The 24,871-nt window shown below is 47.3% G+C and overlaps 1 protein-coding gene across 2 annotated transcripts in view; it reads right to left on the bottom strand.

Moving 5' to 3' along the window:
• Positions 1–24,871, bottom strand: part of TRIM44 (tripartite motif containing 44) — a 109,903-nt gene that overhangs the window by 6,103 nt on the left and 78,929 nt on the right. Inside the window, exon 5 of one of the 2 annotated variants that reach the window (XM_043580967.1) lies at positions 8,733–11,597. The exons of the other annotated variant lie outside the window; for it this stretch is intronic. Coding sequence (XP_043436902.1) covers positions 11,591–11,597 — 7 coding nt within the window. The 3' untranslated portion in view covers positions 8,733–11,590. Of the gene's footprint in view, positions 1–8,732; positions 11,598–24,871 lie in introns of those variants that run through there. 2 annotated transcript variants of the gene reach the window in all.

The following is a 24,871-nucleotide window of genomic DNA, read 5'->3' as shown; positions in this document are numbered from 1 at the left end:
TATCCCAGGCAACAGACTTGTAGTGCTTCCGCTAAGAGCAAAAACATTTCGAGACACAGAGCGTGAAATTAATGTAAGTGTACTCCAGGAGCCAAAAACTCAGCAACCTGCACTATCCAAAACTCTGCCTTATTTCTCCCCTTTTCCTGCCTGTGGTCCAATCACAGGATGAAGGGTGCACGCTAGGAAGGGCTGGACAGTGGACTGTCATTCAGGAGTAGTGTTTGGTGGCATCTGTCCCAAAGGGAACAAAGGGTCTTTTACGAAAGTGTCTCACCAGAATCGAGGCACGGCTGGAACTGGCGCCATAGTCTCCCCTTTGGTACTATATCCAAAGCAAGCTCTTATTGTTCTCTTGTCAACTTTCCTTCAAATATGAGAGGCCTGGCAGGCTGACTGTGCCCTTTCCTTAAGCTGCATTTCACTCTTTAGCATTCTTAACTTGAGATGCATAGTTTAAAGGGTTCATGAACCTACTTAAATTGTACATCAAATTTTGTCTGTGTGTTCCTTTGTTTCAGAAAGGCCATAATTTTCATCATATTCACAAAAAGGTCAACAACCCTTCCTCCCAAACTGAGTATAATAAAATTAAAAGTAAATTGAGTGCTTTTCTAGTTGCTAGGTTCTTTATTCCAAGACTTGCAGGGTTGGCTTGGGGAAAGGATCAGACGCCCTGACTGACAGAATCTTTTCTCATGACCCTAAAAGAGATCTATTCTGGAGTCTGAAAGATATAGTTCATCTCCTAGTTTAGAAGCATGAGACCTTAGATTCTGGCATACCACTGATTCTTTCATTTGCTAAATCCTTATTGACTGTCTACTATGTGTTAGGCATGATGCTAGGCACAACAATGAATGATGGACACAGTAGCTGTCCTCATAGACTTTACAGCCTTGCAGATGAGGGGCGGGGGGAGAGGAGGGAGAGGGGAAGGAGAGAAATGTGGGGAAGGGAGAGAGAGAGAGAAATTTTGTATCTTCAAATACAGCATATTTATTTTCACAATTAACAAACAAGTTCTTTTTCACAATAATGAAGAAGAAAAAGGATCTGAGGTGAATCGGTAACACAGAACTTTGCTCACTTTGTGTGTGGTCTCTTCTGGCAAGTTACACAATCCAATTAGTATGAGATAGCATCTCCAGAACGCTTCTTCACTTTGTATATAAGCTGGTATGTGTTCATAAGACTTTATCTCAAACAGTCTATGAAAGTCTTTACTCTCTCCTAGGGAAGTAACACAGCCTTCTACCTCAGCCACTTAACATCTTCCTCTTGAAACATCTGCTGATCACATTTAGATTTAGATTTATAATTGGATTGGTACTCGGATGTTACGGAAATTCCTCCTACTGTCCGCGTTGTTATTGATGTCATTGTTGTTGTTTTGAGAATGAACTAAGGGTGTTAGAAAGACAGCCCGTTCACGTGAACTACTCCAGAATAGTTAAATAAAATAAATAAAGTACTTAATTAAAAAAAAAAAAAGGAAAGACAGCCCACTCTATCGTAGGTATTGACCAATGAGAGAGGCAGCATTATAGGACTTTGAAGTCACCAAGACTGAACTAGGTTCAAATCTCTGCTCTGGCACTAATGAGCTGTGGGCTTGGGTGAGTTACTCAACCTCTCCGAGTCTGTTTTCCTCATGGTATTTCTATCTAATCTTACAGGTTTATTGTGAAAGTTCTACGTATTTCATGTAATATAAATGATTAAAAACGTGGGCTCCTTTCTTCAACCTACCTTCCTTCTGTCCCTGAATCAATACCTCCCGCCTCCTCCTAACTCCTTCAATGTTCCTGGTCCTGGCATCTGAAACACTACACTCCGGAGCAAATGTGTCCCTATCCGCAAATGCCCTTACGTTTCTGGAGAGCAACAGTGCCTTTCTTTGCTTGTTTGAGGAGTTTTGTTTTTATTTTAATGACAGCTTCAGACCTGACAAAATACAGGTACTGAATAGAAAGAAAGGCTGAGTTCTGTGGTTCTGACCCTTCCAGCTGACAGGTCTCTGCCAAACAGGAGTGAAGACAAATACCGAGTGAAGCTTAGTTCACTGGCTGCAGTCACAGACTGACGTAGTTGGAGAATGCTGTTGTAGCTAAAAGCAGGGGTTTTAAACTGGGGCACACATATCCTTGTGGTACATAATGATCCTCCAGGGGGTATGAAGGCATGTGTGATTTTTAAGGAACTACAGGTCTAGATCCTTAGCTTCCATGTGTACTCTTTCTTAAAACTCACTTGTTGGGGTGCCTGGGTGGCTCAGTCGGTTGAGCGTCCGACTTCAGCTCAGGTCACGATCTCGCGGTTCGTGGGTTTGAGCCCCGCGTTGGGCTCTGTGCTGACAGCTCAGAGCCTGGAGCCTGCTTCGGATTCTGTGTCTCCCTCTCTCTCTGCCCCTCCCCTGCTCATGCTCTGTCTCTCTCTGTCTCAAAAATAAATAAAAACATTAAAAAAAATTTTTTTAAACCCAACAAGCCTCACTTGTCGAAGAACGTGCCCATGGTCTCTTAAGTCCCCACTGTAGGCCACTCCCGCCTGCACAATCACCGTCCTGCCCTTCAGAAAATAAATGCACGCCTCTCACCCTCCTGACTCTTACCAGGGGACAATTTTCAAATTCCTTGCCTCTAAGAGAGTCCTAGGAGAGCAAGGCAAGACACAATCAAGGACACAATCCTTCATTTTGCCCAGGCGACAAACTCTTGGCCAGGTTGTGTGCTCCTGTCTGTCCACAGACCTAAGGGTTCACATTCAGAAGTCAGGTGCTTGTCACGATGTATGTACTGCTATTTGAATTTAAAAAAGGTAATCCGACTTGGATCTGACAGAAAGCAAGACTGATCTGGCTGGACGGTTTGACCACAAAGACCTCTGCCAGTTAGATTATGTAGCGAATCTTGCCCATCAACTTCATAGGCAGTGCCAGAGCTTTGCCAAAAACATGGGCAAGGCTCATCCCATGTCACATGTCAGATATCACACCCTTTGAACTATCTATACTTGATATGTAATTTCAGGAGTTAACTTTAAACTGGACAAGGAGGCATGTAAGTTTTCTTTTTTGAGAGAGAGAGAGAAAGAGAGAGGGAGACAGCACGAGTGGGGGAGGGGGCAGAGAGAGAAAGAGAAAAAGAATGAGTGTGGGAGGGGCAGAGAGAGCGAGTGAATCCTCAGCAGACTCCACACTCAGCTCAGAGCCCAACACGGGGCTTGAGCTCACCACCCTGGGGGCATGACCTGAGCCAAAATCAAGGGTTGGACGCTTCACCGACTGAGCCAACCAGGCGCCCTGGCACCTAATTTTTTCTAAATAATTTTAGCAGGTAGGAGACAAAGTTTCGCTAAGGAACCGAGAGCCCCTAAATCCGGACTGGGAGAGTGGCATGCCATCTGACACACCCCTGGCCGGGGAGCCAGGGTCACAGCGGGTTAGGGCTGGGATGGGACTAGGGAGCCCCAGCCAGCAGAAGGCCGGGCCCCCTCGGTCAGCCAGGCACGCTGTGGAGGAGGGATTGCGTGAAATCGAGGGATCTGTCAGGGGTACAACACAGCCCCCGGCACACGCAGCCCCTGAGCACCTGCTGACAAGAGTGGCGATTCTTCAGGCAGTCCACGCGGATAGGAGCTCAGCCTCTCCACTCGTGTCTCCGGAGATGGCAGCTTATGAGAGGACGTTAATAAATGAGGTGTGCGGCACTCTGACCTCGCGAGTTTAATAGCTTCTTTTCCTGAGAATATAATACAACTTAATTTGATTTGGCATCGCTCCTATCTGCTGAGTCCTTGGCTATTTATTAATTCATTATTGCCGTAAAAGGATTATTCAACTCGAGAGGATAGAGAAATTAAGAGGTATCAACAAGGGAGGAAGGTTAGATTTGAGAAGATAGATTTAGTAGTCTCCGAGAGTGAAGCCACACAGGCATCATCACGGAGCTCACCGGCAGCCTCCATTAGCCACCTGAGGCTGTGGCTGCCCAGTTCCAGTAGGCGTGTGGCCGGTCTGGCTTCGGGGGTGGACCGCACGCCCAGATCCAGGAACACTCCTCCACCAGACAGAGCAGGACAGCCACATCTGTGCCCCTTGTCACCTGCCCTAGCCTGCCAGTGAGCAGGGGTCACCGTGCTGTAAAGAATTAGAACTTCGATTTTTAGCCGCTGCCTATGGAAACTAACTGAGGTATGAATATAACAGGAAGTGAAATGTCCTCAGTTTATCCCGGGTTAACTGAGAAAAACACGAGAGGACTCCAAAGTTTTAGTCCTGGCTTTGCTGGGGGACTCTGGGCAATCAGGATGCATCGCGTTCTAAGTGAAATTTAGGAAAATTCCAAACCGGACAAAAGCCAAGCTCCTTTCTGACACACAGGCTCACTGAGCTAATTAACTGGCTCTCATTTATACTGTTTTCTCTCTTGCTTCCTGTGTACGTCCCTCTCCCTGTCCCTCTCCAGCTCAATCTGAAGGCTGGCCCAAATGTTCCAGGTTCCTTCACCTCTTTCTCTGGCGGGGTCCAAACAGCAGGTTGTTGAATAGCACTGCTTGATTAGGACCCACTACAGAGAGCCAAGAACTAAAGCCTGGTGGGAGCAAAAGCCCTCTGACTCGTCAGTTCATCACGGCTCTTAAAAAAGTCTCAGGTGGCTCTGGCCTTGCTGCATCTTCCTTCTCAAATCACAGGAAAGACGGGGAAAAGGATCCTTCTCCCCAGATCGCATTCTACTTTATCCCACGAACCTTCTCTTCAATAATAACCATTATTCACAGAGGGCCGACTTAATGGTCCATGCGCTGTGCTAAGCAATTTATACACACAATCTCACTAAACCCTAATAGTAGCTTTTGGATGGGTATTATGATCTTCATTCTACAGATGAGAAAATGGAGGCCAAGCAAAGGTACGTAACTTCCTCAGGGTAAACTCAGTTGGTAAATGGTGGATCTAGATTATGCAGACTCCAGAACCCTGAGATATGCAACTGGGCTTGGGTAAGAGGTGTGACATAGGCCTGTATCTTTTGACACCCTGTTATGCAGTCAGTAAGTGATAGCCATGAAGTCTTCTGAGGCTTAATTTTTTTCCCCTGAAAATTGGGATGATACCTACTTCCAAGGGTTGTTGTAATACGATGGAAGGTACACGCAAATTCTTTTTAGGATGAGACAGTGCCAGGTAAGGGGAGGATTACTACAGGAGGAGAAGGCAACAGACACTGGGTTTGCATCTCAGCCCTCCAGCTGCCTCTGCCTTTACAGACCAGTGTGGGCGCCTCCGAGAGAGGCTTGGGTCTCCAGCCTGGCCTCAGGTCCACCCTCTGACCACAGTGCCAGCTTTGATCTCCCTGCACCCTGCAACCTGTGTGCTGTTTTTACAGGTGGCTACCCTTCTTGCACTCCACAGGGGCTAAGTGGGTGGTGGCCTGTTTCTATGGGCCGGGGTGGGGGGAGGGGGGCAGGGGGCGGTTCCAGCAGGTCTGTTCAGGTGGTGCATGTCTGTAGGGAGACACTCACTAGCCTGCCAATGCCCCATCTACTCTCAGAACTCCCTTCTTTTTTTTTTTTTTTTTTGTTTTAACGTTTTATTTATTTTTGAGACAGGGAGAGACAGAACATGAACAGGGGAGGGTCAGAGAGAGGGAGACACAGAATCTGAAACAGACTCCAGGCTCTGAGCTGTCAGCACGGAGCCCGACGCGGGGCTGGAACTCACGAACCATGAGATCACGACCTGTACTGAAGTCGGCCGCTTAACCGACTGAGCCACCCAGGCGCCCCTCAGAACTCCCTTCTTAGGATGGAGTCTCCTGTTGCTGCGGCTGGATTCATAAAGGAATCATTTCCAGCCTTCTTTTTTTTTTTTTTTTAAATTCAGAAAGTAACATTTTACTTTTTGCTGATCTGTACTTTCTGTAACAAATACTGCTTCCATGAAAAGAAAGAAAAATCCATAGCATTGTGCATCAGTGATAATTACCTTTAACACACTACAAGATATTTATCTTTACCCCTTCATGCATACATAAAAATACACGCTTCACAGGCTCTTTCAGAATCTGCTTTTTCCACTCAACTAGCAATCATAAATACCTTTTCTTATCAAGAAAATATATATCTAGGGGCGCCTGAGTGGCTCAGTTAAGTGGCTGGCTCTTGGTTTCGGCTCAGGTCATGATCTCACCATTCTTAAGGTCAAGCCCTGTGTGGGCGCTGCCCTGTCAGCACAAAGCCTGCATGGGATTCTCTCTCTCTCTCTCTCTCTCTCTCTCTCTCTCTCTCTCTCTCTCTCTCAAAATAAGTAAATAAACTTTAAAAAGAAAGGAAATACATGTCTATAAGATTGTGATCCAAGACTGAATTGTATGGATTTACTGTACCTGGACATTTAAATTATTTCTAATCCTCACTTGTTATCCCACACCTCTGTGACACATATCTATGTGGATGAATCTGCAGGTTCATCCTTAATTATTTCCAAAAGGAGAAGGAAGGGAAACACCTGGGTCACAGGGCATGTTTTTAAAATAAACTTTTTTTTTTTTAATTTTTTTTTTCCCAACGTTTATTTATTTTTGGGACAGAGAGAGACAGAGCATGAACGGGGGAGGGGCAGAGAGAGAGGGAGACACAGAATCGGAAACAGGCTCCAGGCTCCGAGCCATCAGCCCAGAGCCTGACGCGGGGCTCGAACTCCCGGACCGCGAGATCGTGACCTGGCTGAAGTCGGACGCTTAACCGACTGCGCCACCCAGGCGCCCCTAAACTTTATTTTTTATAGCAGCCTTAGATTTACAGAAAAATTACAAAGATAGTCCCAAGGGTTCCAACGTGTAGTTTTTTCTATTATTAACATCTTACATCAGTAAAGTGTGTTTTTTACAATGAACCAATATTGGCACACTAGCACTAAATGAAGTCTGTATTTTATTCAGATTTCCTTGGTTTTTCTCTGATGTTCTCGTGCTGTTCCAGATTTTACCCAAGTACCACATTTCATTTGGTCATCATGTCTCCTTAGTCTCCTCTTGGATGTGACAGTGTCTCAACTTTCTTATCTTTGACAACACTGGCAGTTTCGAGGAGTACTGGCCAGGTATTTTGTAGACTGTCCCTTGGCTGGGATTTGTCTGATCTTTTTGTCATGATTAAGCCATGGTTATGGGCCTTTGAGAACTATAGAGACGCCCTGTTATTCTCATCACATATCCAGGTCGCCAGCAATAGGACTTAGCACTGCTGATGCTGACCTTGATTGCTTGGCCCAGGCTGTGCTTGTTAAGGTTTTTCACCGGAAAGCTACTCTTTCCCTACTTCCCATACTGTACATTCTGGAAGGAAGTCACTATGAGCAAACCACACCTACGGAGTAAGGAGTTGTTTTCTCCCTCAATCAGGGCAGAGTGTCTGCACACATTATTGTAAATTCTTCTGAACATGAGATTTGTCTCCTCTTTATTTATTTATTCAATAGTTTCTATCAGTATGGACTCATGGATATTTAGTTTTACACTTTGGATTATAAACCAATAAATACTATTCTGTTTATTATTGGTCAAATTGTTCAGCTCTGGCCTTTGGGAGCTCTTTTCATCAGCTCCTATGGCCCCTGACATGCCCTCATCAGTGAGGGGTTTGCTGGGGGTTTGTTTTGAGCACTTCCTTACTTTCTGGCACTACAAAATGCTCCAGGCTCATGATGTGTATTTCCTTCCCCAGTCCTAGAATCAGGTATTTCTCCAACAAGCAAAGGAGATGTACTTTTAAAGGCATTTGATATACGACTGTTACACTGTCCTTCAGAAATCATCAGAGGCTGAGTTACAATCATTACTCAAATAGGTATGAGAGTGCCCCTTTCCCTACACTCTTGCCAACACTGGGCAGTTGCAAAGTGTCTGAGAATGGGGGTGTGTGTGCACACAGCGTACATGAGTGTGTGTGTGTATCTCCTCTCTGAAATGGCTTCCATGTTATTATTCAGTTTCCCATTGAACTTCAAGAGGAAAATGCCATGGGGGCATTTCTCTGTCTTTCTGTGGGCCTCCCCCAGCCTCCCTTTCTTCCCCCAGCACAACTGGATGTCACATAACTGATGACCTCCAGTGGTGGGGACTGGAAGGGAACCTTTCCTAGACCCCTATTAGGAGCCAGGCAACTCTAGAGGGTGGGGTGGCTGGAAGCAGAAAATAGCCCAAGGGCTTACCTTCCCTGCTCCCTGCACCTTCAGGAAATCCCCCTGACCCTGTTTTCTCATCTTTTCTTGCAAGTGAATAATGGAAACCAAATCTCACTCAAGCAGCTTCCTTTCACAGAAATCTTAAATTTTTTTTTTTCAACGTTTATTTATTTTTGGGACAGAGAGAGACAGAGCATGAACGGGGGAGGGGCAGAGAGAGAGGGAGACACAGAATCGGAAACAGGCTCCAGGCTCCGAGCCATCAGCCCAGAGCCTGACGCGGGGCTCGAACTCCCGGACCGCGAGATCGTGACCTGGCTGAAGTCGGACGCTTAACCGACTGCGCCACCCAGGCGCCCCTCCTTTCACAGAAATCTTAAACATAAGATTTCATAAAACGCTGGACTTCAAATTTCCTGTTGCCTCAGCTGCTGTATCTTACAAGTTACCAAAGGGAGAGGGAGAAAGGATCAATAAATAAATACATACTTGACACTAATCTCTAATCTCTGTATGAATTGTGGGCTTTTTTTTTTTTTTTTAAGTATTCCAGATTAGTTCTCAGTAGTCTTGAGTCCCACGGTGACCCTGAATTGAGGTCCGGAAGTTGAAAACTGGAAGCAAACCAATTCTCAAGACCCACTGTGGCTTCTTATATCACAGAGGGTTATAAATGTGGATTTAAGGGAAGAAGCACCTAGATTTGAGTCACAGCTTTGCCATTTACTAGCTGTGGGATCGTGAGCTCAGTGTTCCTACCTGGAAATGGAGAACAATTTAGTGCCCTCCTGGAAGAGTTGCAGGGAAGATTAAGCGGAGATGAGCATATACAGAGTGCTTGGCGTGGCATGGTACCTGGCACACAGAAAGTGCTCAATACGTTTCATAGCTCTAGATGAAGAAATCAAGCCTAAGAGAGGCTGATGCTCATACAGTGAGTTGATGGCGGTGAGATGAACTGGAAATCAACATTTCTGGTTCCCGGAATACACTGTCAAACTTGCAGGCCCCGTTTTCTCTAAGAATGCCACTTATTAACAAAGAGAAGAGCCAACATGGACGTCACACATGTGCTGTAGGCGTCATGCCATCATTTGAATGGGTTCAAGATTCCTTCCCGCCCGGGCCTGTTCCCTTGGTGTCTGGTAACTGGCCATTTGTCAATGATGGCAGCAAACAGCTAGAGCCTATTAAGTGCATCATATGTGCTGACCGTTGTGCTCAGAACATTAGAAGCACCCTCTCCTTATCCCATCGAGTCCACCAGCAAGTTCTGCTGACTCACACTGCAGAATCCATCCCCTGCTGGTTCCCTCTTCTTCTCCACGGCCACCACCATCTCTTGCTTGACCTACTGCCCTTGCCTTCTGACTGGTCCTCCTACTTCTACCCTTACTCCACTACTGCTTAGTTTTCAAGCTGCATTCAGAGTCATACTTCTCAATGTGCAACAGATTATGGCGCTGCCGCACTCAAAACTCCTTTAATGGCCTCCCATAGCCTTAGAAGAAAGCTCATCGTTCCCAAATCCCTGCACGATTTGGCCTCTGCCTCCCTCTCTAACCCGTTTCAAGCCACCTGCTGGCCACACTGGCTTTGCCTGCTCCCGCATGAAGGCTTTGGCATTGCTCTTTGATTCCCTAAGTTCTTCCCCTCATGGCTTGGAGTGACTGGCTCCTTAACATTCAGGTCTTAGCTTCAATGTCACCTTCTCAGAGGCTTCCCCTGACCAAGCAGTCTAGAGCAGCCACCCCAGTCCTGCACAATTACGTCAGACTGTTGTATTGTCTCCACAGCACCTGTCACTACCTAAAGCTACTCTGAGATGCTAAGGGTCCTTAAGTATTTTGTTCCCTGCTGTATCACCAGTACCGGATAATGTGCCTGACACCAGGGAAACCTCACCAAATGTTTTTTGAATGAATGACCCAGTGAATTATCAAAATAACTCCTTGAGGTATTATTGTTCTAGAAACCTTCCAAGCCTTCCCAGGTTAACTGCGGGCAGCTTGCCAGTCTCAGAGATACTTCCCAGGAATCTCAGGGACAGCCGATTTCTACAGGTGAGCCCAAGCTCTATCTCTTTTCTGTCACTGCAATCACCGGGTACACAGAACCACAAGGGGGTGGGGGGAGGCACCAGGTGTGGCTGAGAATGCTGTATCAGACATGGTTACTCTTACAAATGACTAAGCCTTACTGGTAAAGGATGGGTGTGTCCAAGGAATGCTGTGTCACTGAGGGCAAAGCAGAAGCAAGCTCAAGTCCAGTCCTCCCCAAGCAAGGAAATCTGAAGAGCCAATTCCTCCGCGTGAGGAAATGTTCTCATGTGGCCTCCTTATAAAACAGCTGCATGTTTGGCAACTTCCAGCCCTCCACAATGCAGCTGTGAGCTGTGCTCAAGGCAGGTCTGGGTTCTCAACTTTAGCTATCCTCCCTTCCCCTAATGGTGTGCAGAGGGAGAGAGTCAAGCAGGCCAAGGTGGAAGTAAAGGGGGCCTTATTCGTGGTTCTCCTCCCTCCCTCTGTAGAAAACACCGGCTGAGGCACGGGTCCAGAAGTGGGAGAGCAGGGTTAGCCACTGTGATGGTAGGGACGGTGGGAAAAGCACACAGCTAAGAACCGGAGACAGGGCTTCAAGGCCCCGGTCCACACACATCAGCATGAGACCGTGGGTGGGAGGCCTCTTTAAACCGACGTCTCCACATCTGTGAAATGAAGATAGTGACACATGTAAGGACTCACTAAGTGGAGGCCATCGTTATTATCTGCTGGGCACTGAACTAATCCCTCTCCAACATGTTCACATTCAGTGTTTGTAGCAAGAATCCTAACAGCACCAGCAGTCCATTTTACAGATGAAGAAACACGAGGAACAGAGAAACGAAGTGACATCCCCAAGTCCCACAGGTAGGCGGAGTTGGAACTGTGACCAAGGCTGGGCAGGGGACTCGGTGATGGGTGACAGCGGCACAGGAGGGTGCACGTGAAGTCAGCCTGGCTGCGTTCCTCACTCCCAGTGGCGCGGGCGGTGAGCTCTGCTGACCGCTGAAGATCTGTCCAAGGTCTTGGAGACTGACACTCCAGTTTGGACATCAAAGACCAGAAACCTTCCTCCCTGCTGTAAGGCATCCCGACAGTCTCTCCGCCTGTGACCTCCCTGTAGGACCCTGGCTGCAAGTTCGCTATTTCCCTCAGATGCTCACCTTCGTTCTTGTGGGCTCCAGCCAACAGTCGTGCCAAAGGGCCCGCCACCAAGACACCGTCCCGGGGACTTAGGGCAGGATGTCTCTGGGTCAGACACTGGTTTCAGTTTCAATCCTGTCTGCCCTGAGGTGAGAGGCATCCACCTCTCACCCTTTTAATTAGGATGCTCCTTTCAAGGTTTCAGCCGATTTCCGCTCTACCCCCTAGAGGAGAACATCTGAGTTAAGTTGGGCTGACACCCCCTTATCTGCCTGCAGGGAGCCAGCGATGAAGGTGGTCTGACAGACCCCTGCTTCTCCCCCACAGCCTCCAGGGGTTCAGGGATTCAGCACAGCCCTCATGCGGTTGTGTTATAAATGTGTCTTTGCCACTTGGGCTCCTGGGAGGCTGAATCTGTTTCTCATTCGCCATTTTATCCCCGGTGTTTAGCAACATGCCTGGCACTTAGGAGGCATCGGACGGCTGGCACACAGCACCTCACACAACCTGCACTGGCCTAGGAGAAAGGATTTAGCAGGTAAAGTGGAAGATGGGGAAGAATGGCCTTCAAGGCAGTAACTGTATCCAACAGAAAAGCAGACTTTCTCCTAGGAACATGAAGATCTGTCTCCTTGGAAAACGCCTAACGAGGATGGTATCATCTGTGAGGCTCGTCCACTTTGGAATAAAAACAGGATTCCCAACCAAGCCCTTCTAAGCTGGGTGACTTTGGCAAAGCTATCTGATAGCCTCTCTAAGCCTCAATCTGCTTATCTGTGACACGGGGCGTCTTCATTCACTCCTTTGCTCTTTCAGCGAACAAACGCTCCCTGAGCGCCCACGGGGTATTAGGCACTGTACTAGTGCTGGCATTGCAGCAGTGAGCACGACCGACAAGGTCCCCATTCTCATGGAACTTCCTGTCTGGTGAAGGAGACAACTGAGAAACAAGGAAACAGATCGTTTCAGACAGAGGAAAGTATTGTGAAGAAGGTAAGCAGGACGCTGGGGCAGAGAATGACGGGCGCGTGGGTGCCGGAGGGCAGCTCAAGAAGGGGAAATACCAGGATCTCCCTCCTAGAGTTGCCAGGAGTGTTAAATGAGGTCATAGGTAGGGCGTTTAATGTACTTACTGACAAGTAACGAGCACTGAACCGCCTTCAACAGTTTTCATAGTACTCCTATCCCAAAGCCAACTGCTTCTATTTCATCTCACGGCGGCTGAGCCCCTACTGCCTGCCAGTGATGGAAAAACAGGGGGTTCGGCTGGGGCTCACGGACTGGCAAAGAATGCAGCCTATGCGCTATGAGACAAGGAAGAGATGGTAAATTCTGCTCACAGAGACCGAAAAGACCGCCACTCAGTGCTGACAGATGGACTGGTAGTTTCCAGGAAGCCTACGGGGCCAGAAGGAGGGCACGCCAGGTGGAGGGAACAGCCTGAACAAACTCCTGAAGATGTGGAGCAGCTCGGCATGTCCAGGGAGCTGTGGGAGGTTCCCAGCGGTTGGAGATAGCGTGTGAGAGGGTGCATGAGGGAAAGAGCATCTCAGCAGCAGCTCCTAACACTTATCTTCATGGTCATGTTCAAAGCGTCTCTCAAGAAGATGGGAGGGATGTGGGTGGGGGAAAGCAGGAGACGAGAAGGGGGTCAGGGCTCCACATGGCGTCTGCCACACGGCCAGCACTCCACAACGTGAACCGGGGCTATGTTTAGAATATTCAGCCTGGGTTCCATGTGACACTCTCCAAGGCAGCGCAAGCAGAATTTTAGGGGAAAAAAAACACCCAGCAGTAACTCAATATAAAGCCTGCATGGGGGCCAGGCAGGCATCAAGCTGCTCACATGTGATTATGCACCATTAGAGCAAGTCCAAGACTCCCCTTGGATAGACACTACAGTTGCCAATGTATGATGCTGGGGGTCTGGAGTGAACAGACGCTTGCTCCCAAGCAGAGCCCACGACTCCCTCTTTGCCAAAGCCAGACTCACTTGTCCAGGAGTCGAAGGCCTATGCCAGGGACAGTGAGAGGGCTCTGAAATAGGGAAACAGTAAACTACAAGGCGGTGTCTTCTGCCTAATTAACAACTCAGGCATCTCCAGCCAGCTTATATTCTCTGAAATGAGCATAACTAAGAAGAGGTTTAGAAAAAGGAACCCTTCAGACGGAGGCCTGGCTCCCTGCCTCTTTATTACTCTGTCCTATCCCTGCCCTTGCCGTAAACACTCTTGCTAGGAGTCCCCCCGCCCCCCAGGAAGTGGAGAAGGTAAGAAAGCTATCCCTACCCCAATGTTCCAAAAGCTCACGGTGCAGCCAAGATCTGGACCGTAGGAATCTGCTCCACTGATGCAGACAGAGAGCGAAGGAGAACATCCCATCCAATTTACGTTCAGCGAATCCTGCAAGAGGCTCTCCCCAGGTTCCACGTCAGTGCCGTCAGATGAGAGAGGGCACCAGTCTGGCCAGGAGAGAGGAAGATGACCCAATGCGCACGGACACACCACACCGGAGAGCCAGACCAAAGAGAGAAAAGAGGAACGAGTGCTGTAGGTCTCCGCTCTTTGCATGCCATCACCCGCTCTCAAGGCCGAACAAGGCCCACTGCTCTGAGTCAAAGGGCTGCCCTAGCACCGGGGAAAGTCGCAGGTACCCAACATGACATCATGGAAAAGGCAGCTACGGCCCCTGTCATGTTCAAAAGATCTCCCCATAAGCCACTAAACCTGAAGACCTTATCGACGTTGTTCCTTTAGTCTGAGGTGCGACACTTTTGGCTGAGTCCCTAGAGTGAAAAACTTAGTAGCTATTGTAAGACAAGGGTAGGTCATGGGACCACGTATGCCACTTGAGCACAGATGAGTTTCTGGGTGAGCCAGCTGACATCTTAGAAGCTGACGGGACAAGGTAGATGGTTAAGTTTTGTGAGAGAAAGAGAAATTATCACCTTTACAGGGCCAGGACTAGGGTGTAAGCGCAGGGTGCTGAAGGATGCAGATAAAGATTATTAAAGGCATCTTCTGCCTTCCTCCTGTTTTCTTTCTGAAGCCAGCTCTGCTGTAACACTCAAATGACACAGTCCCACCTCTTCAGACCTGTTCTATCCATCTGCAGAACATCTTGCTTGTGGCCCAACATAAATCAGATGTCGGAACATTTATTCATGATACCTGAAAAGCAACTGTTCTCCGCTGGGGCCAGCCAGAACAAGATAATCCAAACGCCCCAAAGCATCAGGGGAATGTTCCCCTTAGTATCAAGGAAGGCCCAGTCACCCTCCAAAGCTGCAGAGTTGAGGGGCATCTGTCCACAATCTAGATGGCTCCCTGCTGTCAGACTTTTTCCACCCTGGCTTTCACACTGAGAGGAGCAGGAAGGACAGAGAAATCAAGGTTTGAATTCAGTCCTTCCACTTATTAACTGGGTCCCCTGGGCAAAACTTACTCCACTGGGCCTCAGTTTCCTCATTTGTAAAATAGGGCCGATGATTCCAGGTTCTTTATGAATGTAAAAGCATATGGCACATGGTAAATGCTCATTAAGTAACCGCTCTTCTCAGGAAACGGTGTGCAAGATAGTGCCTGACATAACAGACTTTCACTCCACGTTGCTCCGTTCCCTTCCTCCTTCCTGGATCAGATGACAGCTCAGGCTCTCACTTCTGCGTCCCAATCAGAACTCTGTTTTGTATAGGATAGTACACATGTCTGATGGCTCTTCTACACCAGCATGAGACATTACCAGGAAGTGTAGAGAGCTTCTGCTTTCCCCGCCCACTCACCCACTCACTGTTCAAAACATTCCACTGCGATCTTCACTCCGCCCGGCACTGAGGGGTGGAGGGAGGGAATGACAATGAAATAAATATGCCAGCTAACCACTTTGGGGAAAAGATGAGAGAATTCTTTCAGGGCCTGTTTTTAAATGAAAAAACATTTGCTGTGAGACAATAAAGCCACTCCTCTCTAAAAACTATTTTTAGGGCCCTTGACTGAAATATACACGAGAAAGAAAAAAAAAGGTTAAAAAAATGACAATTCTGTAGACAGAGTTTCAGCAGAGCCTATGGAACCACTTGCTTTATGCTCAGCTGGAAGGCAGTGCTTTCCCAAACTGCTTCCCCAAGCTCTCTGGAGTCTGGTTCCCCCCCGAGCTTTATCAAGATATAATCGATACATAACACCGTGCAAGTTGAAGGTATACGCTGTCATTATCGGGCACGCGTAGATGTTGTAAAATGTCTGCCACGATGAGGTTAACCCATCCTTTGCCTCTTGTTGTTGCTCTTATGATGTCATCTGATGGCCGACAGGCCTTGGAGCCCTGCTGGGCCGGAGGACTCTGGTGGCTAATCACATGCCTCTTCCTGCCCAGTGGAGAGGATGGCAGACCAGGCTTTGGAAATGGGGTGAGATTATCTATAGGGGCCTAGCAACCACGGCGGGAACCGCGGTCCATGTTAAAGAAAAGATGATCACCCACTTAGCTCTTACTCATCTTAACTGGAATGAACGGTCATATCAAGGCTTTATAAAGGGCACTCCTGCCAAGGGTTAAGACCAGACTCTCAAATCAGGCCTACCATAGGAATGCAAAAACTGTCTGGGGGAGGAGTGTAAAACTCCACGAATCTGACATAACTCTGCACTAGAGGCTTTATTTTCTCCTTCGTTCCAACCTCCCCCCTCCCTTGCCCTCCAGTAAAGAACAGTAATGGCATTGAAATCCACAGATAATCCTTAAATCTCTGTGGCAGCTCCAGTTCTAAACTCCTCCTTCACACTGACGGCTTTAACAGCTGTTAACAAGTCATAACAAGGGCCTCTCTTGCTCCAGCCTGGAATAGCAATATCCTCTCCCTTTCCCTGCCCAAATCAGAACCAGCCTTCCAGGCTACGTCTTCCATGCAGGGTGTCCCGACCCTTCTGGCCTGCACAGACCATTGAGCATTCAGCTCTCGGGCTCACAGAGCCTGGGACTTGGCGGTGACCCTGCTCACGGTAGGGGGGTGGGGGGTGGTACAAATGTAGAATCCCAGGGGCTGGTGAGACCAGCAGACCTAGGAGCAGCCTGCATGGGGAAATATGCATGAACAACTGCCACGGACGCAGGGCAAGGGTCGGAGCTGGCAAGAGGGGCAGAGGGACAGCCATGAGCCATGAGCCAGGTCCATGAACAGGACAATCCATTACAAGGTCCAAACTTCAGAAGGTCCAGGAAGGCTCGGGAGTGGACAAGGTGAGCAGGGCTGAGAGGTCAGGAAGGAGGCTGTGAACAGTGGTGGGTACAGAAGGCTCTTTTATAAAGTCCTGGCTGTGTGGCTTAGGGCACAGCCCAGCAGGTACAAGAGAGTCACACACGACTTAATGTGAAATCTGTTTCCCCGGCACTGGTCGCTGGCCACCACACATGTCTCTTGGGGTGGTATTAACCCCGTATGATACTTGGCTTTTTCTCCTCTAGACAGTGAGCTGTTGCTCGAGGGCACATATTATGACTAAACGCTTACAACCCTGCTTAGCAGCTGTGTGTCTATTTGCGAAATGAAGACACAAGGGATTTGCATTTTTCCTCCATTTCTTGCACCTCATCACCTTCCCCTTGACGAAGACAGTCATATTTAGAAGGCTAAAAAAGAGTGGGAGGCAGCGTGGGCCCCCAGGTGGCAGGCAGTGGAATAATGGCTGGCTGGCGCTGGCGACTGCAGATGACCCTGAGGACACCGCACCGCTCCTCACAGCGCCGACCCAGAGCCACCGCGGAAATGTACTTCCAGCAGCCCTCTGTGCACTGTTCTTGTTTTTGCTTTGTTTGTGGCTGGTGTCAAGAATGTGGGAGTCTACCCATACCATAATCCTCTGCCGAGGATACTTCCGGACGTGCAGGAGAGAGGTGGCAAAGGTGTGAAGCAAATGTCTGCGGCCATTCCTCCAGCTGCCTGCCAGCTGCTCAGGGACCCACCACCCTGCTTTGCTGGAGCAGAGCCTGACTCCCTGCTCACCCCGCACTGCTCTCCCAGAGGTCAGCCGCAAGTTCACATCAGGCAGCCAGCAGCCATTACAGATGGAGTGCCTGCTGGGAATATCTTTCTAGTGTCAAGCGGCCATTAAAAGCACTTAAGGAAATCACAAAAGGGAGGTGGGAGAATTCTTCAGGGAGGGTATAGGATAGAAAGGGCAGGAGGGAAGGCTTCAGCCTACCTCCCACCTTGGAGGGAAAAACAGGCCATAAAAATTAGAACTGGTTCTGAAGAATGAACCCGCCTCTGGGGAAGCTGCAGAGCACTGGATCACAACCATTCTCCTGCCGGGGCCAAAACACTTCAGGGTGCCTGGGAAACAGTCTGTTAACACACAGTAAAATGACATTTTAAGCAACCATGTATTTAAAAAATTTTTTTTCTAATGAGGGGCACCTAGGCGGCTGAGTTGGCTAAGTGTCTGACTCTTGATATCAGCTCAGGTCATGATCTTGAGGTCATGAGACAGCCCCACGTTGGGCTCCACGAGGAGTGTGGAGCCTGTTGGGACTCTCTCTCTTACCGCCTCCCCCCCCCCCCCCGCCATGCTTGAGCTCCCTCTCTCTCAAAATAAATAAACTTTAAAAAAATTATCCAAGGAGCATGCATTACAATTGGCAGCTACATACACTCTCCCATCCCATTTGGACCACATCTCTGGGAAGAAGGCATTATGATGCCCTGTTTCACAGATGTGGAAAACTGAGACTCACAGAGGCCAGTGACTTGATCACATCTGGGGCCCGGATTTGCCCAACTGCAAAACCAATGTTCTTCCCACCAAAAAGAATGTGGGGCGGGGCAGTGACCCTTGCCAGGTGTGCATCGTGCTGACCTACCTGTTGGTACCTGTCACCCCTGGGTTAATTAGCTCTGGGTCTATAGAGCACCATGGCCTTTCCTATCCACCTGATTAAAGTAAGAGGAAACCTATCTATCTTAAGTGGGCTAACAGAATCTCTTTGATGACATCTTTCTTCACTCTTCTAGTTGGCAATAACCATCTGAAAGGGAAGGACTGGGTTCTGAAGTAAGTAGATACTAGAATCTTGGGAAAGTCACTTTCCTCTCTGCGTTTTAATACCCTCCTGTAAAATGGGTCCAAGAACCCCTACATCGTAGAGTAGTTGTGAGCACTAAACAAAATACCTTATTAAAGCCCTCAACATTGTATCTGGCACAAGGTCCATATAAGTGATGGCTATTATTATAAATTGTTTTATTTCAGTGAACAGTTTTAGAAAATACAAAGATTTGGTGTCAACCTGTTCTCACTCAGTAGGTGCCACTTGTTGTTGAGGAAAAATGTAAAGACCCTGAATTTGTTTCACGGCTAAGGACAACTGTAACCAAAGGATGGCAGTGGAAGTACAGACAACTTAAGTCCAGGGAAGAGGGAGCCACAGTCTCTGTGGGGCTGGACCCCTGCTGTCCAATCATCTTAGAGTGGACTACGCGCACAGCTATTTAGAGACCAGACGCTTGTGTCTGCATATGGCAGGAACCTTGAACATTTCAGGAGGCAAAAGACATGTGTAGGATGAATTAACGCAAATGGCTCTGCATCTGGTTATATGGTCCCCTGAAGGCACATTTGCTAGAGGAACTCTCTTAAGATCAGCAGCTCCCCCGGAGAGCAGTTCAGGCTGCTTCCCGGGCTTGCCCGCCAGCTTAACCGAGCAGGTAGCAGTGAACTGAAAGAGAACCAGGCTGATACTGTGTCCTCACCCCTGCTCCTCACTCTGGCCCCACAGCGGCACACACCTCTGACCCAGAGGTTCTTGGGCTTCGGTCTGCTACACTTCAGATTCCAAAGCGCTCTGGTGGTAAACTGCAACTTCTTCTGCCGTCTGTCCGAGGAGGAGACGTGAAGCCATTGCTCTAGGAGACAGCTTCTATCTGCACCCTCATTCCTGCACTCCCTTCAGACCAACCCCGCCCCAGGGCAGAAGTGAAATCACTGCCCCTCACCTGGGTGACTCAGTCAGTGAAGCCTCTGATTCCTGATTTTGGCTCAGGTCACAATCTCCCGGTTTGTGAGTTCGAGCCCCATGTCGGGCTCTGCGCTGACAGCGTGGAGCCTGCTTGGGATTGTCTCTCTCCTTCTCTCCCTGCCCCTCCTCTGTTCTCTCTCTCTCTCAAAAAATAAATAAAAACTAAAAACAAAAAACAAAACAAAAAACAAGTCACCACCCCTGAGGAAATGGTGAGCAATGGGGCAGACTGCCCAGCCTTGTGGCTCTGAAATGTTTGCCTCTTGCTGTGTTCTTGGAGAGGATGCGGCGAGCAGTATGGGCATTTGAGTTTGTAATAATAGAGAATGTGGGACTCAGAGATTCAACTCAGCGCTGGTATGTTCATGGTGTTTTCTTTTTTTCTTTTTTAAGTGTTTATTTACTCTTGAGAGAGAGAGAGGCAGAGTGTGAGCAGGGGAAGGGTGGAGAGAGAGGGAGACAGAATCCAAAGCAGACTTCTGAGCTGTCAGCACAGAGCCTGACATGGGGCTCGAACCCATGAACTATGAGATCATGACCTGAGCCAAACCAACCTGAGACGCTCAACCAACTGAGCCACCTGGGTGCCCCAAGGTACATTTGTGTTTGAATAATGTATTTGGTCCAACAGAATGTCCTGTAAAACGGAATTTTCCATAGAGGACAGTGTTAGTAGATTTTTGTCATCAAAGAAGTAAAGAACAATAACTTCTTTAAGATTACTGCACTGATCTTCTCTGGGTTCATATTTCTAGAAAGATTTGGAAAAACTAGTTCTTTTGAGTCTGTGTTCTAAGTTGACAGAAGAGTCAGGTGATGAATTGTGTAAAAATTAAGGCTACAGAAACTTGGAGGGGAAAGCACTGCCTATGAAACAGAAAAGGACAAATATTGAAATGCTACAGTCTAGATTCTGATAGATTTTCTTTTTTAGCAATAAGAAGCTAGTGAGATTTAAGATCACTTAGATATAAAAATGTTGCTCTCCCCCACACCAAATTTTAGAAAGGGTCTTTCCCTTTTTTGCTAAAAGAAAAACATTTCCAGACCCCCCAATCCATATATCCACTGGATATATATGGATATATATATATATATATATATATATATATGGATATATATATGGATATATAAATGGATATATATGGATCTCCAGTGGATCCATATATCCACTGTATATACATGTGTATATGAAGTCAGGAATCCTAAACTGAGCACACAACTTTTACTAAAGGGCAACTGGAATAGGTGTGATATAAAAATGTGGGATTTGACAGAAATTTAGGCTACTCTTCTGTAAACCACCAAGTCAGCTTCTTTTGAATTCCTAGAAGCCCTGAATGAAGATTCCTAATAATGGGGCTCACATGCTATCTTCCAGGGTGCCCTGTAACCACCTCAATACCAAGCCTTGGAAAGGAGATGTTTGGCATAGACGTATCTGAAAAGATACCACCCTAAGTATCCCCAACAGACAGGTCCAATGTCTAGAGACTTATGGCCCACATATTGTTTCAAACGTAGGGAAAACCATTTCTTGGACAGCTGAATACTTCAGCCTCTCTCCACAAAGAAGCCACACTCTACCGCAATTTGGCATTTCATACTCTATGCCTATCATCATCCCTCCACCTCACAGATAGTCTCTCAAGGTAAGGATCAGTTCACACAACTAGCCCCAAACCAAGCACCTTCTGCTCCCCAGTGGGCCTGTCTCATTATTCACCCTCAATGTCAAAAAGGCTATAACAGTGTGTGGCTGGCTGATGGGGTGATTTGTTGGCACTGAACACATCAGCAACCTTGCAGGCTGTGCACATGAAGGCAAGCTCTCGGGATACCCCACGACCTGGATCCCTCAATCAGCTAAGCTTTCCCTCTTCCCTTTCTAACAAAATCTGACTATAATTTGTGTCCCTTCAGTAGGCCCCGACACTCATTCATAGAGAAACCTGCTTGCACAGGTTCGCCGATAGGCACAGCAAATTACCTCCAGTGTGTCCTTCCAGGAAAGGGCCAGACTCATTTCAGGCACACAATTCATTCTGACCAAAACATTCTATCTGCTGCATGAATGCAAAAACATATGCATACACACCGGGTGTCCCTCATTTCCTCTGGAGTAATGGGAGCCTGGGCAATACTTTAAGTATTCATTTTCCAACATAAATTAGAATGGAGCATCGAAAACACCAGTGACATCTGCACGAATACAAAATGTACTCATTATGGTCGGTGCTATTACAATGAAAGGAAATGCATTCATAATGGCAGAACATTTGAAATAATGTGTTGCTGGATTCTCTGTCCATAAAGGCAATAATGAAGAAACAGGAGTGGCTCAAATAAATTAACAAGAGTAACAGGGGCATGGGATGGCTTCAAGGGCTCTGGGCAATGTCAGTGAGATGGCACATTTACTGGATCCACGGGGAGAAAGTTCGGAGAGTTTCCAGGTAGAAGAGGCAAGAAGAGCATTAGGAGGACTGAGGCTGGAATCCCGGCTCTGCTCCAGGCTAGCTCTGTGACCCTGTGCAGGTTATGTCAACATCTTACACCTCAGACTGCTCATCTATCAAGTAAGGAGAGCCTGCCTCTTGGGGCTGCGAGGACGAAATGAGAGAACAATGTAAAGTGCTTCGCATAATCTGGTGTGTAATAAGCACACAATCAACATCAGCCCTCATGCTGTTGTTGTTATTGCTAAATAAAGGTACAGCTCTGCGATTTCACGATCTCAGTTTCTTCTTCTGTAAAGTGGAGCCAAGAACACCTGCTTCTCCTACTCTTGAGCTTATCATGAGGAAAAGTAAAATGAAATGTGTCTGGCAGACCACTGTTTGGTTGATCTAGTCATTGCTAACTTGCTTCCCTTGCTGGTTTCCACTCTGGAGGGTGGAAGGGTTAAGTATGTGCATACACCGCAGGGCGAGGCGGGGGAAATGTAGCCTGGTCTAAGCCCATGACACAGAAGAATAAGTCTTCTGCTTTGGGTGGGGGATGTTTACTTTTCTGATTAAGACAGACATGGCCGTTTTTCTGACCCCTTTTTCATGCTTGAACACAGATATGATACCCAAAGCCATAGCCCCGTTTTGATCGTATGGCAACAAGTCCAGGGAGTCTCAGAGACACGTGGCAGACTGATATCACTAGCTACTGAACCAAAGCCAGCAGTCACTTCCCTCCAAACGTAATACGTGCGACAAATAAACCTCTGTTTGCTTAAGCTACTGATACCAGAGTTTTACTCAAAGCCCAACACAATTCTGATACAATGCATAAGCACTCTAGAGAATTAAAAGCCTTGCATCTAAGTATATGATCCTTCCACTGCCAAGAATTTCATTCCCTTCGACCCATCTGGCTAATTTATATATGTCCTTTAAAGTTAGATTTAGTGATCCCTCCTCTAGGAAGCTTTCCAAGACCCTATGGCTAGCATTTGCCCCACTGTGTGGACTTCTCAAAGCACTCCATAAACACCTCTATCAGTACATGTTATAGTGCTTTGTAATGATCCATTTACTTGTCCCTTTGCTCTCCAGACGCTTAAAATGTCTCCACAGCAAGGATTCTTATTTTAGTCATTTAAAAAATTTCCTAGCACTTCGCATACTACCTGGCACACAGTGGATAACTCATTAAGGATTTGCTGCACTACGGAAGGAACCAATGTAAGAGTGACCGAAAAGGGCGCGGAGTGAATGATAGCCTGTCTAACCTTATTAGCCATTCATATTCCTGAAACGCTGCAAATAGCTTTCTAATTCCTATTACTACGTTCAGGCTATTACTACGTAGAGGCTGGGAACGCACTGGTCGAGGCAGTGATTCTTAGTGTTTCGGAAGTTATTCCACTTGAACCTTTTTGAGTTCATGGCATTCCTTCTACTTCCTAAATTATTTTATGCTCTGTATTTAGTCCACACTTTCCTAAAAAAAAAAAAAAAGTTTTTTTTTTTGTTTTTTTGTTTTAATTTCCTTGTTGTTTTAGAATTTACCCATTGGGATAACCAAAAACATCCCGGGAATGACCTCGTTTGGTACCAAAATAAGTGTTCTCATCATCGGGTGGCTCCCTTCCTAGATGTCCGAGTGCCGTCTGTGTGATCGGGGCTCCTGGAGGCCTCCCCCTGATCCTGCCATATCTGGGTCCTTACCATCCCTGAATGCAGTGTGCCACTGCCCAGGCAGAGCCTAAGGTATGTGGGTCTCTGCCAGGAAACAGAGGTTTTTTCTTCCTACAAAGCCAGCTTGTGTCCCTGACTTGTATAGCTCACAGGCTTTTTATTTTTATTTTTTTTTTTCAACGTTTATTTATTTTTGGGACAGAGAGAGACAGAGCATGAACGGGGGAGGGGCAGAGAGAGAGGGAGACACAGAATCGGAAACAGGCTCCAGGCTCTGAGCCATCAGCCCAGAGCCCGACGCGGGGCTCGAACTCACAGACCGCGAGATTGTGACCTGGCTGAAGTCGGACGCTCAACCGACTGTGCCACCCAGGCGCCCCTCATAGGCTTTTTAAAGTAAGTTTACTAGCCGCACTGCCGAAATATCTAGAAAAATAATAATATCAAATAATATAATATTGTCATTCAAATTATAAATCAGAAACATTGCTCCACTGTTAAGCACATTACATTAAAAGAAAAAAAAGTCTAAAAGGTGAAGTGGTCTTCCTGTGACAGTCCCCAGAGGCCAGCCTCTAATCTGAACTTCCTGTTCCCTTTGCCTGCAACGCTCCCCACGCCCATTTGTGCTTGACTGGCTCCTTTGTGCAGCCAGCTTTCAGCTCAGAAGTGACCTCCTCAGCTTTTCTTTGAACACCTTATCTACAGTAGTGTCTTCTCCCCAGTCCTTTTCAATCAAATCCCTTCTTTCCTTTCCTAATACTGACATCTGAAGTTATTTTATTTAGTGGTTTACTAGTGTTTTTGGTTTTTTTGTCTGCCTCTTCCCACTAGAGTTAAGGAAGGGACCTCCTCTTATCTGGCTTGTTCACCCTGTATCCTCTGCAACAGCAGCTATTCCTGGCATAATGTAGGTGCTAAATAATCATGCGTTGAAAATGAGTAAGAAGAAAGTGAGCAGTGTGTATTCCCTTAGTAAATCTACTTTGCTGGCCTTTACTTGAGCTTCCTTTTGGGAGCAGGGATGAGAATGGGTTGGGTGGCCAGAGTGAACCCTTAGAGATGGTGAGGTTGGCTCTGAGAGGCTCTGTGCGGTTATGGAAAGAGCCAGAGTCCTGTCCTGCCGCTTACAAGATGTATGAGAATTGGAACGTGTCTCTTAATCTCTCTGAGCTTCAGTTTTGTCATCTGTATAACAAACTGTTTCACAGGATCAGTGTAACAGTTATATGAGACAGTAATAACACAGAGTAAATAAGTCCATTCCCCTCTGCCTGTCCCTTAAGGCTGTGAAAAAGAGAAGCAAGCAGTCCAGGAGCCCTGGGAAAGTGGCCTAATGCTTCTTCCCATTC

The sequence above is a fragment of the Prionailurus bengalensis genome, chromosome D1, assembly GCF_016509475.1.
Source record: "Prionailurus bengalensis isolate Pbe53 chromosome D1, Fcat_Pben_1.1_paternal_pri, whole genome shotgun sequence".
NCBI classification, from domain to species: domain Eukaryota; kingdom Metazoa; phylum Chordata; class Mammalia; order Carnivora; family Felidae; genus Prionailurus; species Prionailurus bengalensis.
Note: the sequence above shows the minus strand (reverse complement) of the source record. Positions and strands in the feature narration are given on the sequence as shown.